General features: G+C 25.3%; 2 protein-coding genes across 2 annotated transcripts; both read left to right on the top strand.

Annotated features, from left to right (window-relative positions):
* Positions 1-355: 355 nt before the first annotated feature.
* On the top strand, positions 356-1839 carry LOC112736315 (uncharacterized). Its single transcript, XM_025785711.3, has 4 exons — positions 356-702; positions 1054-1155; positions 1270-1400; positions 1520-1839. Exons 1-3 carry the CDS (start codon positions 520-522, stop codon positions 1393-1395), a joined length of 411 nt encoding a protein of 136 aa, XP_025641496.1. The 5' UTR covers positions 356-519; the 3' UTR covers positions 1396-1400; positions 1520-1839.
* A 2624-nt stretch (positions 1840-4463) lies between these two features.
* LOC112736297 (elicitor-responsive protein 3) lies at positions 4464-6502 on the top strand. The gene is made up of 5 exons (XM_025785689.3): positions 4464-4735; positions 5134-5199; positions 5308-5434; positions 6090-6204; positions 6293-6502. The coding sequence occupies exons 1-5, from the start codon at positions 4669-4671 to the stop codon at positions 6371-6373; spliced, it is 456 nt and encodes a 151-aa protein (XP_025641474.1). The 5' UTR covers positions 4464-4668; the 3' UTR covers positions 6374-6502.
* The last annotated feature ends 9535 nt before the right edge of the window (positions 6503-16037 follow it).

Here is a 16037-nt window from a genome sequence, read left to right as displayed (position 1 = left end):
AGTTTGCAATATTAAACACCCGCAGATAACTGAATAATGCTACAAGTACAAAACGACTCTAATACCATATCATAAAACAATTTTTCCTTCAAAAGCTTATGTGGCTGGGTAAAGGAGCATGAATGATTCTACCTATATCCTTAACATTTTGCTACTTCTATATTTTTATCTTTGCTTGCTATTAAAAAAAATTGAGCTCACTGGCTTTTTCTACCTTCTGATTTTTCCTTGTTACCAGCTATACACGAGTATCTAGGTTTCACTTATGCCTGTTAGATGGGTTATTTGTGATGAATTGTGTATAGAAATGGTAATTTGACATAATTTGGTAATCTTTATCATCCTGAGTTGGCATTAGTTCATACCTGGGAAAAAACATATGATTTACAGGCTGAAATTTGGGGAAAAAACATGTAACGGTCATGCATCTGTTTGACAATTGCAAGTGCAGAGAATGGGACCAAATGCAACTGAGTCATCTTTTGTTGTTACAATCTTAGCTTTTTAAAACTATTTCCCATGACTAATATATCTTTGACACCAGAAACTTTTTTGAGCAAAGTAGAAGGAAGAAGGGAGTGTTTCAAGCTTGTCTCCGGGATAAGGTCTGCTACACATATGGCATCTCAGGGTGAAGCAGATCTAATTCCGGTCGGATGGACTTTAGAAACCTACGTGAAGAAAGATGGTTCCAAGATTTTGGTACGTCAAAAAAATATCACCATACTCTCAGGTTTCTTCAGTGAAATGATTAAATTGTAGCAAGCACAATTAAGATAATATGGCAGAGTTGATTCAATTGACTTCATTATGTTTATGCAAACTCTGTGATTGGTTTTGTTTATATGCTAAATCTTTTATTGCATTCTTTTTCAATTGAAAATTTTGTTTTCATTTGATCAGATGGGAATTCACCAAATGAGTAATATTAGTGATCATGATTGAAAGGAGTTGCAATTTTCTCACTTTTTTGAATGATCTCAGCAACTATTCTTTCATTGATCTATGTATTCAGCAACTCTTTTGATTTTATTTATTCATTGATTTTTGCAGTTCTATTACTGTTCTGCTACAGGGCAGCACTTTGCTACCTATTTCGAACTAATGCGCTATGTGAATTTCGCTCAAACTCATGGTGTTGGCATCTACAATCTAGTAAGTTTGGCCATTGTGAAAATTTCTTCTAGTAACATTTTTTGCTATAGTTCATAAATTTAGTGTCCGTAATCATGATTATATGATATTTCTTATGTCTTTTACTCTTTGCAGGCTGATAAATCAGTTAGAAGGATTGAGAGTCAAGTCAGAGAAAGAAATGTTGCCGGATTCGAGCAGAAAGCTGCTCTGTCACTACCAAGGAAACCTTCATCGAATCTGAATTCGTTAGACTATTGATCAGAGTAAATTTCTTAGCAACTTATAAGTTCATCAACCATATGAAGTGGCATTTAGAAACAAAGTACATTTAAGATTCACAATGCCATGCAACTAATGATTTGATTCAACATGTTTATCTCAGGATTGGATTCTGAGTTGGAGATAGCTAATCACCTTGCTTGAGTAGTTGGAAATTGATGTTGCGGCGAATTAGAATCTAATAGATGAATTTCTTACCCTCAATCTTGAATTGTCTATTACCAAGACAATTATTTTGAATTGATTAAGAAAAATGTTCCCCATGTTTTGTGACTTAGACTTTAAACCAGCATGAATTTTGTTTTGTTGGATGATAACATTTTATGCAAATAGGATCTTATTCTATTATGAAAAAATGGGAAATAATAAACCACATGATTTTATTTTCATAAGAAATAAATGTTGCTGATTTTTTTCCTAAAATAATTAATGTCTTTATATTTTAGAATTATAATAATTAATTTAAGAATTTAATTTTTGTTTGGAATCAACAAAAGTAAATTTATTAATTAATAGTTATTCACTTATTTGTAAAATAATGAAATATAAATTCATTTATATTTTTTATATTTTTTTTATTTCTCACTTTGAATGGGGTTTGAACCAATAAGGAAAAAGGAAATTTTCCTTCAAATAACCACAATTAGAACTAAATTATATCAAAATAAATTCAATTAGTTTTTTTTTCTGATTTATTTGAAGTACCAAGGAACCACACTGAATTATATTAATAACATATAAGATTATATCATATTATTATGGATAGTTGCATATATATGTACCCAAAAACTTGCACTCAAGTCAAAGTTCCTAGAAATTAAGCAAAATAAATATGTATTCAGACACTGAAAATACATTAATAAATAAATAATTATATAGAAGAGAAATTAGCTTAGTTACTAGCTACCGAGGATGAAATTTACTTATTGACATTTCATTCACTGAAAATAATGTGGAACTCTTGGCAGATTGGTTAGAACTTGATTCATTTGTGACTTTAGGATCCATGAATCTACCAAGAGTGAAGAATGCTGGTTCATGTGGAGATGGTAATTCAAGTGAAAGATTATTAAGATATGAAATAACTGTCACCATTGAGGGTCTATCATTTATATTCTCTTGAACACATAATAAACCAGTTTGAATGCATTTCATGACTTCCACCTCATCATAACTTTCTTTCAGATTTGGATCCAATGTGTTGAAAGGTGTTCCATCTTGCCATTGTCTCCAAATCTATAGTTAAATACTCAAATATTTACACATCTCTTGTTTACTTATATCTACTTCCACTTACCTCAATGTAATGAAATTTAGTAAAAATAATAATAATAAAGATGTTATGTGCACACAACAAATTAAATACCAAATCTGTTGTTATATATCTGTGTATAAATACGTGGTTATATTAGACTTTTAAATTTTGAAAAGTACACGCTAACTTTAAAAAGTTTTATTTTAAGTATTTTTAAAAATATCTCAATCTTTTAAAAATCGCAAGCATAAATATATAATTTTTTTGAGTTACCAAACGCAAAATAAAGAGTTTAAACTTTTAAAAAACACAAATACCTCTTTAAAAAAGTTTTATCAAATCAAATTTTAGAAATTATATAACAAAAAATCAGACAATTGACGTGATTAAATAAGAAATAATATTGGGACGATGCATTCTTGATAAGTTACTATAGACGATAATTATATCGGTTACATCTATCATTTTTATTGTATTTCAATAAATCCACCTTCCTATATTCACTCCTGGAATCATTGCATATGGGGCTGTTGAGAAAGCACATGCTGCATGATCTAATCAAAGCATGTAACCTTTACAAGAGTGTCGTGGGAAGGTGCCTTGTCCTTTTAACAAAACTTTTTTGTTAGGTTTAGATTATTTTTTCCGTAGGCCCAATCTTATTTTACTTAGATATTTAATCTATATATAAGTCTTAAAAGTCAAGGCAAAAAAAAATCTTAAAAGTAAAAGTTGTACTTTAACATGTACCAAGTATGATTAACAACACCAATTTCCCCACCCACTCGCTTGCCTTTTTTTTAAGAAAAAAATTTATCTGCATAATTTAAAAAGGCAGTGTACAATACATGAACCTAAAGTATTTTTTTTTTGTTAGTAAAAATATCTTTTAATTAAAATACTAATAATGCATGATGGATTAGTGCAAAAAATAGTGTTTTGATTGTCTAATAAGAGATTTTGAATTCAAGTGGTCAAGTTGATTTAGAGTGCATTTATTTATAATTTTCTAAACATAATGGAAATTTTACCACCTAATTTATTTATAAAAAATTGGATAAGTTCTAAAAAATTGATTCAATCAGAAACTAATTTATTTAAGAATTTTCAAATAAAAAACTAAAAAATTATTATTTTATAAAATTTATAAAAAAAATGTGAAAGGTGATTTTTCAATAAAATACATTAATTGTTTGTTCAAAAAAATAAAAGAAAACCCGCATACTTACTCTAGTAAGTTCTTGTAATTAATGGATTCCATATGAGTAATTCTATTGAAACCACAAAAAAAAGAAAAAAACCAAGCAAAATGCAACTCTAATGAATACAATTCATACTATGACAATGCTAACATATACCAAGTTAAACATTCTCCGAAGATAACAGATCTTGCGGCTTCACATAATTTAACATGAACAAAATTTATCAGATCTACATCGTTGGATTATCTTAGACCACCATGCACCAAAGTTTAACTTATTGCACATAAGATGTTCCTTTGATACTATATATTAATAAATTTAATTGTGATACACTAATAATGTAAAATCTAAAACTAAAACATTTTATACCGTTGTGCAATTACATCCATTATTTTGAATGACTATTTATGCCATCAATATAAAAAGTAATTATTTATAAAACATTTTATACCGTTGTGCAATTACATCCATTATTTTGAATGACTATTTATGCCATCAATATAAAAAGTAATTATTTATACTGATATGTCATTATATATATATATATATATATATATATATATATATATATATATATATATAACTTTACTATGACAACATCAAAATTAAATTCTATATTAATTCAGATTTTTCTGGTGCAGTGACGTCTTGCATTTACTTCAGCTTTAAAAAGTTTGTACATAAATGGAAGTTAAGTATTCCAAGTCAAATGATTTTGTTCTTATAAGAATCCGTGTTCTTTGAAGTGGTGTGTGTTCATTCCAGAAAACTCTATTTCCAAAGAGACCAAAAAACATGCCTCGTGGTACACTTGAAGTTGTTTTGGTCAGTGCCAAAGGCCTTGATGGCAGTGATTTCCTCGGTAATTGCTATGATGTTAATTATTATTATTATTATTATGAACATATGATGTTTGATGAAATTCAATTTGTTTCTTTCAAATGATTTCCACCATTTTCATGGAAACATGATAGCATTTGTTAAAAGAGTTCTTGATTCTCAGGTTTTGATGTTCATCATATCTTTGTTGATTTTGAATATATCAGATCAAAGTAGAGAAAGTTCATGTTATGATGATTGGATCTAGATATTGTTAATTATCAAGTTAAAAGAATCAATTTAATTGATCCTTTCTTTGATCTGATTCATGGGGCTTTGTATTTATTTATTTTTTCTGGTTTTATATGAAGAAAATGGTAATTATTCAGATTGGTTATGATCATGCTCTATTAATGTTTGATTTTATGTCTCAATGAGCAGCGAACATTGATCCTTATGTGATTCTCTCGTACCGTTCTCAGGAGCACAAAAGCACTGTGGCAGAAGGTGCATTTTTCTTTTCTTTTTTTTTTCTTCTCTAGCAAATTTGATGATGTTTGATACTTTAACATTTTCTCTATGGTGAATTTGATTACTGTTATTATGAATCTGCAGGTGCTGGATCCAACCCACAATGGAATGAAAGCTTTCTTTTCACTGTTTCTGACAGTTCTTGTGAGCTTAATCTGAAGATCATGGACAAAGACAATTTTAGTCAAGATGATTTTCTTGGCGAGGCAACGTGAGTTTGAATTCTTCTTTGACTTGAACAGATTTTGATTTTCCATTCAAATGTCAATGGTCAATTGGTTTTCCATTCATATATCTTTAAGTCTGACATCTAAACTCAGATGGACCAATAAAACATAGCAATTTTCTTTTCGGCAATTTATATCTAGAGGTGGCAGGCTGCAGCTGTTATTGATTCCACAAGGGTAAATTTCTGATCACAAATCACACATTTTGAGGGATCAAAACAGATGTCTCTTAACGGTCAATTGTTTGATCCCTTACAATGTGTACTTTGTGGCCAAAGGTTTACCACTACTAGGAAAAATTCTTATATGTTTTCGGAGCAAATTATAACTCTTGTGCTGATTTATTAGTTGAATGACAAGTTATTAGTGGATATTTATAACAAAGTCATCTTAGCGTATATGGCATAAATTGATTAGAGAGAGTAAATCTTTTGTTTGCTCCGAGAGCAAGCTATGGATACCTTGCACAATCAAATTTTTCATTATTTTCTTGAAATCAATAGATTTTTTCTTTCTTTTGATTTCAAATATATACCATGATTTAAGAGTTTAGACGTTGATGATGCAAAAGGTATACAAAATGCGGCATTTGCACTTGTCATATTCTAAGTGTTTGTGTGTATATATATGCATCTGCAGGATTACTCTTGATGCAGTATTTGATGAGGGTAGCCATCCAGAGACTTCTTATAATGTTGTGAAGGACAAAGAATACTGTGGAGAGATCAAGGTTGCTCTTACTTTTACTGCTGAGGTAATTCTCGAATCTGCATTTTCTAATACTTTTCATCATGCTTTGATGCAAGATGCTTTATTCATATAGAAACCATTATCTTCTGTAGAGAGGTGGTGCTGGCCGGGACGAATACGGTGGACAGGAGGAGAGTTATGGTGGATGGAATGAATCAGCCAGGGATTTTTAGAGTGAAGGAGGGATTTATTTTTCTTAATTACTCTTGTAACAGAATATAATGTGTTGGATCAATTTGATAAACTTTTATCACTCTGTTTCTTTCTGGTGTGGTTATTTGATGACATTGTGCTTTTAACTATCTCTCTTACATTTTTGGTTTCTTTCTTCATTTCTTATGTTCTATGTTTTCATTCATAGTTTTCTTTCTCATGGTTTTTGAAATAGGAAAAAGTACAAAATAACATTTTGTTGTTATTATTATTTTTTTCTTTTTTTTTTTTACAAAATCATGAGCACAGGGAAAACTAAAAAAAAAAAAAGAAAAACTGATAAGAAGTTCCAACAGTTGGCTAATTTTTTTTTTATACAGATAAAAATGGTGTGTTATGTATTATTGGAATGATTGGTGTGTTTTCTTAATACAGTGTTATAAATTGTTTTTAAGTAAATTATATGGTCAGATTTGTTGAGGGGTGAAGAGGAGTATGAAACTGGAAGATTTGATTTTAATACACGATTTTTTTTTTATTTAAATACAATACAAATTGGTAGGTTCGATTTTAATTTTTAAATTTTTTTAACTTTTTGAAAATAAAAATTGAAACTCTGATTTTCATATTATAAAATTGGTAAAAAATTTAAGTCAAATCAACTTTACATAAAGTTTTGTTAAATAATTTAAATGATTTACTAAATTTTCATCTAACAACTCTTAAACTGAATATAAGTATGTCCGATCATAAGTATTTCCCTAAATTGAACATAAGTATGTTCGATCATAAGGTAGTGTCGGATCGTCGAAGTTGGGATCATTGTGAGTATCCTTGGTTGCCGATTCACGTGAACTTTCCGCCGTGGCCTTCCTTCTTGGGCGATCCGCTGATTCCGCTAGCCGATTTCCGGCTTTTCTTTGCTTCCCAGGATGATTTTCTATTTGCCTTGCGGCTCTTTCCGGCGTCCTTTATTCTTACTGTTTTCGTTTTTCACACTTTGAACACTGATCATTGATGAGAAGAAAGGATTACAATGTATTCATAATGGACCAGAAGTAATAAAGTAAATTCTAAAATTTTTGGTGACTTTTATCCAAACAATATAAATTAGATACAAAATACCTGAAAACCTTTAATTATCGATAAAAACTTTTCTTCCTCTAAATAGTACCAAGGTGCTATTCGCATTCAGCAAAAAATAATCCTTACTCACAAAAATTGTATTTAGAGATAAATGAACAAAATTGTGATTTTATCTTATTTTAAATTTAAATTTTATCTTATCAAAAGTAATACTTTTGACAATAATAAAATACTTTTAATGTATAAGATATAAGATAATTTAACTTATCATGAAGATTCGTATGTACTTTTTTTTTAAGTTAATAATTAAAAATTATTAAATAATAATTTAGTCAAACATATTAAATTATCTAATAATTTTAAACTAACAATTTTATATAAAAACAATTATATATAATTTTTTTAACATATTTAACTAAATTAATTAATACACAAATTTAATTTTAATACATTGTTATCAAATCATGTAATGTTACATATTCAACTAAACCAATTAATATGCGAATTTTTTAATTTTTTTACGCCACTTGATTTGACCGACAGTGACGTCGTTGGTAAAATAAATTTTACTATTTTGTCCACACATTAATTTACCAACAACTTTGAGTATCCACAATATTTTTATTTTACCAATACTTCGGGGTCATTGCAAATATTTGCCGAGAATAACCAGTGCCAACTTAGCCGTTGGTAATACTGTTGGTAAAACTAACGCTTTTTGCAATGAATATCGCAAAAATAATTATTTTTTATATTAATTGTATAAATAATTATTTAAAAAAATAATATAATTTAATAATTACATAAAATATTATTCTATTAACGCATCAAATTTTAAATCTTAATATATATCCACTTCTTAATTTTAAGATGATTACTATGATATCTAAAAAATGGTATTTAATTTAAAAATAATAAAAATAAATCATTTTTAAATATTTAAAATTTATTATAAAAAATAAATTAGACACAGTTAGATAATAAATAAAAGACAACATAAAATTCACATAATTTTACTATTTATCTAATTATCTTATACTAATATAAACATAAATAAGAAAAAAAAATCGGTAAAGTGAAATAACAGCGGCTTCAAATGATTGATTGATCTCGAAGACTTGATCAACACCCAAGAATGGCCTCCTTCTTCAACCTATTCATGATCATCATCTTTAGCTTCAAGAATTTTGCATCAACAAACGCACAGGGTCCTAACTATATCTCTTCATATATTGCGTGCTTCAAAATTTCACGGCCAAACAAAGACTGATAGGTGCTGAAGTTTGTATGGTACCACCAGTGCATGGTTAAGTATTCAAATTTCAAACTCGTATTACTAAATAAGATAAGTTTTGGTTGTTTTTTGCTAATTTATTTTGATTATTAAACATTTTCGGTTAAAAATAAATTAAACATCACATATATTTATACATAAATATATAATGACTTATTTTAGTGGCTATTTTAATGTATAAATAGTATTTTTGATAAACTAAACTTTTTTTATTTAACTTAAGAATTCAATTTTGGTGAATTATTAAATATTTTATATAATTATCCAATCACATTTATTTTTTTAATAATCATTTATACGATTAATATAAAAAATAATAATTTTTACTGATATTATATAATTAGATCTATACACATAAATTTATTTTATTTGATAATATATTAAAATTAAATTTTTAATTCAATATGGATATATAATTTTTTTTAACTGGAGACTTGAACCCGCGACCTCTTAAATATCATTGGCATATGGATATATAATTTAATATATATATAATATTCATAATTTTATATTTATTATGTTTAATATTATTTAATTATTTCAACAACAATTAAGATAATAATAATTAAAAATATAAAATAAAATAATTTTAGACTATTTTACGCTCAATTTGTTTTCTTGAATTGGTCAAGACAAGAGTGTGTACATGCTTTAATTTGGTTTGATTGCCGGCCTTGCTAATTAATTTGATTTGTTTTTATTAGAAACTTCATTATTGACTTACTTTGTTTATTCGGAGTATTAAGTGTGGAATTCATCTCATGAACTCGAAGGTTTTATTTTATTTTATTAAGATGATTAGATTTTGATGCATAGTTAGTGTTAAAAGACTTTAATTTAAGTTAACCTGCAGTATTAAACACTTGTTAGTGTGTAAGACATGATTTGACATAAAACTAAAAAACAAAATAAATTTTATATCGTATTATAGTTTTTACTAATATCATATATATGTTGATTCAAATAATAGAAGTAAATCATTACTTTTAATTAAATCTAATCATGTTAAATTAGGTAGTGTATAATATATAAAATTAGTCTCTAAATAAATTATATATATATATATATATAATATATTAAAATATAAAATATATATTAAAAATATGAATAATATTATACATTACTTTTGTATATATTATTATTAAACATTTTCTGAATTGAGTTTAAAAGTAATTAAAGAAAATAAGAAAAGTATGCAGAAAATAAGAAAAGTCAATCACGAACAATTATTTTAATTATTGTTCCTATTGTTGTGGTGATACTCTTCACTTGTTTTTGCTATTTGCTAAGAAGAAGAAGAGCAAGAAAGAGACTTAAAACTATTCTTAGAGAAAATTTTAAGTATCTATAAAATTGAAAGAAGAAAAAAATTATCTTAAATGTTCAATAAATTTGAAATTTTCTTTGTTTTTAAATGATTTAAACATATTGGTCTAGTTGATCATGAAAGTACCACTTTAGAAGGATTGCAAATTTGCAATTTGATTTGAACGTACTTAAAGTGTCTACAAATAACTTTTTATTTGAGAACTGTTTATACTCTGTTCTAAAATATAAGTTAGGTTCAAATTTAGTTAAAAGGCCCAATTTTAAAGGTTGACCTTCATTACTTATTCGACTTCGGATCTCTACAAAGAGATCGGAACCAGCTAAAATAGGCAGCTCATACTTATATAAAGAAATAACTATCGTCCTGAATTTCTTCCCTATTTTTAGAAGGGAGATGTCAACAACTCTAAAATAAAGGGACGGTTATCTATCATCAGAAGTGAAACTACTTCAACGGTGGTTATTAATTCATTTCTTAGTAAATTCAAATTTTAATACTCTACTCAACCCTTTGCTAACTTTAGTATCGAAATGTCTTTACAAATACTACCTCTCATTTCTTAAAACACACAATTCGGACAGCTGATTCCAAACAAAAATAATTTAAAAACCTCTATCCTTCAAGCGTTTGGATCTTCAATCTGAACCCGAATATCCGATTTTAGATAACCCGAACAAAAACCTTATTGGCAAAGGGAGGATTTGGAGGAGTTTATAAGGTAAGATCGAAAAAATGTGATAAATTTTCTTTTTTTTTTTTTTTACTTTCATATTATATATCTATCATATTAATATAATAGCACGTGTTATTAGGGTATTCTTCTTGATGCAGGCTTTCATGAATCACATGAAGAAAGCCTCTTAAGTTATGTAAGTGAAAAAAAATTCTTATTCTCTTTTCTCTTTAGATGATTGGCGGTTTTTAAACTTTAATGATGTTAAATGTATATAAAAATCAGCCACTAAATTAGTTATTTTTATAGAATATATATTGTAAATGACTTAAACAATACACGCCAACTAATTTTTAAATTTAATACTTATATTTATGTCTATTATAATATTTTTAAATTTTAAAAACTATTTTGTCAAAGGTAATTGTTGTTATTTGTATTTATTAAAAATTATTTTTAATTTTTTTTATCAAACATAAATGTTACAACTTTTAAAAAGTCATATTTTAAAAATTAGTTTTTATAAGCTATTTTTGAAAAGTAAAAGTTTTACTAAACTAAGGTCTAGTTTGGATAAACAACTTAAATAAGCTCTTTTAGAAAAAGAACTTAAAGTATAAGGACTTTTATTAATACCAGTTTATAAATAAGTTATTTTGTATTTTGATTTTTAGTGCTTGTTTGGTCGCCATTATTTTGATAAAAAAAGATCTTTTTCAATGAAATTTTTTTTAACGTGTTTAGCAAATTTCTAGTAGTAAAAGTAAAAGCACTAAAAAAATTAAAAAAAAGACCTTTTTTGAGAAGCTGTCATTTATATCTTTTTTTTAAAAGATCTTTTTTCATTAAAAAAAATATTTTTCATGTAATAAATAAACAAAAAGTACTTTTATATTGTTATACCAAAATATAATTGATAGATAAAAAGATCTTTTTGCATAAGATATCTAAACATAAAATTACTTTTACTTTTTCATAAAATCTTTTAAAAAAAGACAACTAACAAAAAAAAAAAATTCTTAGAAACTCACCCAAACAAGCTCTTAGTTATAGAAGTACTTATTTTAAAGTTGTAGTGTTTGGATAAATAACTCAAAAAAATAATTTTTTTCACAAAAAATGGATATTAAAACAACAATGATAACAAATACTTTTCAATATTAAATGTTGATTTTCTATAATCTAATCACTAAGATTATAATTGTTTAGATAATTAATTCTTTATTTGCTCTCTTATTAGTTCCATTTTGTAGGTAGAAACTGTTTTTCTACTTCATCTTCACCCATACCGGTGTTCTTGTATGCGGTAAATAGTAATAAAATTTTAATTCACACTAATCTTGATGGCAATGCTAAAGAAATTATTGTGTAGTTAGTGTTTGTTGTTTTATTGTGTATGATATGGTAGATATAAATAAAAAATAAATGTAAAATGTGTGTCAATGTATATTTTGTTGCAGGAAGGAATATATGCAATAGGTGATTCAGATCAAACATTGTTTTAAAATGGTGGTAGAGGATGAATATTTTTAGCAGATAAATCATTACGTGAAAATGATGGTGGAAGGCCAATGCTTCTAACAGATAAAATCTTGGGTGAAAATAGTAGTGGGAGGCCAGTGTTTCCAGTATTTTTTACAGAGCCAATAGTGAAAATAGATTTTTTTTGTTTTGAGATCATTTGCTTTTACGGAAATGATAGAATGACTTATCGAAAAAGTCATGTATTTCTACTTTTTCAAAAAGTTATGAATTAAATTTCTAGAAAATTAAAAGTTCTTTTTAAAATAATGCCAAATACGCTTACTGTGACTTTTCATAATTCAAAAGTCAGAAAAAGTAGTTTCTGCTACTTCCCAAATGGGCTCTAAGCCGGACCCGATTCCTACTCCTGTGTAGTTTGGAGTTTTGAAACTCCTTTATATTATTAATACTATAATATACGCAGGGACGGATACAAGGGGGGCGAGTGGCGGCCTCGGCCCCCAACTTTTGTTAATAGTAATAAGTTATTATGTATAACTTAATTTTTTTTAAAAAATTATTTATTATTTTGTCTAGTATAAATAAAAATTCAGTCTAATTTAAATATTAATAATTTTTAATATCTACAAAGTAAGTAACAATATTAAAAAAATCTGAAAAAGATATTATTACTAATACTTTTTAATTAAATAAAAATTTTCAAATCTCATAATTAAAGTGAATTCTTTTTCTTCTTGTGGCCGTTTTTTTTTATTCATTTGGTATTAATTTTCTCTGTTTCAACTGCTATAATTAAGAGATCTTTTTCAATTATGAATATTGTGAAAAATAACTTAGAAACAAAATAAAAGATGATTTTTTGCTAATTGTCTCTTAGTTATATTGAAAAGAAAATTACTGAAAAAATTGACACAAATTCTATTATTGGTGAATTTTATGATATGAAGATTCGACCACTTTGTTAATAAAAAGTATACACATGTCTTTTTTACTTTAAAATATATTCTCTGTCGTTATATTTTTGTAATACATCTTATATTATATAATTTTTTTACATAATTTTTAATATTATATATGTTTTTGACCCCCCATAATATCATTTCTGGATCCATCCCTGAATATACGTTGGTGCAATATTTGAAAGAATATTTTATTACTATAGCTTTTAATGTACATTAATAAGATCATCAAGTAATTAATATTTTTTTTTGTAAAACTACAAAGTACAAACACATTAATTATATCCTCTAAAATATATTTTCAATAAAATGACAATTATAATTATTATTGAGTTTTTTAAATGACTTACTATTAGAAATTTAACATATTCTATTGGTATATAAGTTATTAAAATTATTAAATTCGTTTATAAATTTTAATTAATTAATAACTTTTATTTTTATTTATTTTAATTATTTATTTGATATTATAATTTATCTCATAAAACTTGTCTTTTATATATATATATATATATATATATATTTTATCTATAGCATCATGATTTTAAAAATTAACTATATTATAACATATTATTTAATTAGGATATATATAAGAAATAAAATTAATATTTTTTAAAGTGTTATTTCAAATTAATTTGTCAAAAGATACTTCAAAAGAAAAAACAGATATTAAAAATAAATTTAGATGCATTGAGGTACTGCATAATTTTTTTAAAGATTTTATTGAAAATGTTTATTTTAGGTTATTAGTTGAATGTAATTTTAGAAATCTATGGATTAAACATTAGAAGCAACTAACTCTAGTTACGAATTCTGACCATAACGTAACACTATTCTTTTTGGTGACAATGTAACACTATTCTACTTCTTAATTTGTGACTACTTACTTAAAATTATTTTTAAATTTTGTTTTAACAATAAGGAATAAAATTACATTCAATTAATAACCTAAAATAAATATTTTTAATAAAATATTAAAAAAATTATGCAATACCTAAAGGCATCTAAATTTGTTTTTAATATCTCTTTTTTTTCGAAGTATCTTTTGACAAATTAATTTGAAATAACACTTTAAAAAATATTAATTTTATTCCTAATATATATTTATATATATCCTAATTAAATAGTATGTTATAATATAATTAATTTTTAAAATCATGATGCTATGGATGAAAAAAAAAAGTAGTATATAAGACAAGTTTTATGAGATAAATTTAAACAATATTTTTGTATGTATCAATTATTTTTTAGATATCCATAAGTATAAACATTCTATTAACAGTATTTCTGAGAAATATGAGGCTTATACATTTAAATATTAAAAAATATGAGACTTATACATTTAGATATATTAAATTATTAATGTGTTAAAATTTTAAAATAAAAATAAATTTCATTTTAAAAATAATTTTTTGGATTTAAATTTTATAATTTTTATAATCAATTTTATTTACTAATATTAAAAATTCAAAAGTTAAATTTAATTATAAAAGACTACTATAATGCAAAAAGTATCTAAATGAATTAAAATAATTTTTTAATTTTCAAAACAAATAAAAAATATTACTATACCATATTTATTCCTTCATTTTATACTATATTTATTTTTATTCCTCCTTTTTATACCATATTTAAATGTTACTATAAAAAATTTTAATGAGTATACTAAAATAATTACTCGATAATATTTTTTATAGTACTTACTAATATATTTTATTGTACTTATTAATAATTTTTATAGTATAATAAAAATATGATATAAAATAGAAGAATAAAATATTATATATGTTGAAAGTATAATAAAAATATTAACGAGTTTGATAAAAAAAATATTAATAAATAATTATTTTATTGTACTCTTTAATATTTGTTATAGTATAATAAATATTTAAATATGTAATTAAGTATTTATAATTTAAATATAAATATTTGTTTGTAGTTTTATAAAAATAATACATTAATTACTTAATGATTTTATCAATATGCATTAAAAGCTTCATTAATGTAATGCCTTCTAAAATACTGTGCCAATATATATTATAATATTAATAATCTAAAAGAGTTTCAAAATTCCAAACAATATAGGAGTATTTTAACATTCACCCTCTAAGCCTAAGTAAGCTCCCAAAGTTAACAGATAAAACATGTAAAAAAAAAGTTAAAGGTAATATTTTAAATGATCTTTGAAATTGACTGTTTGTTTGAAAGGAAAATAGAAAAAAAGAAAAGAGAAGAAAGAATATAGAAAAAAAATGATGATTTTCTATTGTTTGGTTGAGGAAAGAAATGAAAGAGAAAGAAAAAGGGATGCCTATCAATTTTTTTTCTCTTCAACATTAGAAAAAAAATGGAGAGAAAACTAATTTTTTCTCTACTTCCAATATTACTGTTTTACTTTTTTTTAAATATCTTTTATAATATAAGGGTAAAATTATCTTTTTGTAATATTTCTTTTCTTTTTATTTTTCTTCTATCCAAACACATCTAAACAAAATAAAAATCCACTTAATTTCTTTTCTTTCCTTTCTTTTCTTTCTATTCCAGTCACTCTATCGGTGCATTGACCGGTCCTATTCTTGCAACCTTGATAATAACTATTACATTAGTATTGTTTGTGCAAAAATATAAAATAGTATCTATTGTACAACAACATAATGCAAGAGCAAAATATAAGTTAGGCCATTTAGCATTAAGAGTTAGGACCACACCAACATACAAAAGTAATTATAAAATATAAGTTGAGTCATAATGTATCACAAGGTATTATCTAGTGGGAAAATAGAAAATAGACATTTCTATTATGCATTATAGTAAATTAGATAGTTAGGCAAATTGAACTAATTTAGTTACGTAAATT

The sequence above is a fragment of the Arachis hypogaea genome, chromosome 2 (assembly GCF_003086295.3).
Source record: "Arachis hypogaea cultivar Tifrunner chromosome 2, arahy.Tifrunner.gnm2.J5K5, whole genome shotgun sequence".
Lineage (NCBI taxonomy): Eukaryota > Viridiplantae > Streptophyta > Magnoliopsida > Fabales > Fabaceae > Arachis > Arachis hypogaea.
The sequence above is the reverse complement of the archived record's forward strand: the minus strand, read 5'-3'. Positions and strand labels throughout refer to the sequence as shown.

Coding starts and splice junctions, on each gene's coding strand:
- LOC112736315 (XM_025785711.3), top strand. CDS start 520: ATGACTAATATATCTTTGACACCAGAAACTTTTTTGAGCAAAGTAGAA. Junction 703..1,053: donor AAGATGGTTCCAAGATTTTG/GTACGTCAAAAA, acceptor TGATTTTTGCAG/TTCTATTACTGTTCTGCTAC. Junction 1,156..1,269: donor GTGTTGGCATCTACAATCTA/GTAAGTTTGGCC, acceptor TACTCTTTGCAG/GCTGATAAATCAGTTAGAAG.
- LOC112736297 (XM_025785689.3), top strand. CDS start 4,669: ATGCCTCGTGGTACACTTGAAGTTGTTTTGGTCAGTGCCAAAGGCCTT. Junction 4,736..5,133: donor TGATGGCAGTGATTTCCTCG/GTAATTGCTATG, acceptor CTCAATGAGCAG/CGAACATTGATCCTTATGTG. Junction 5,200..5,307: donor CAAAAGCACTGTGGCAGAAG/GTGCATTTTTCT, acceptor ATGAATCTGCAG/GTGCTGGATCCAACCCACAA.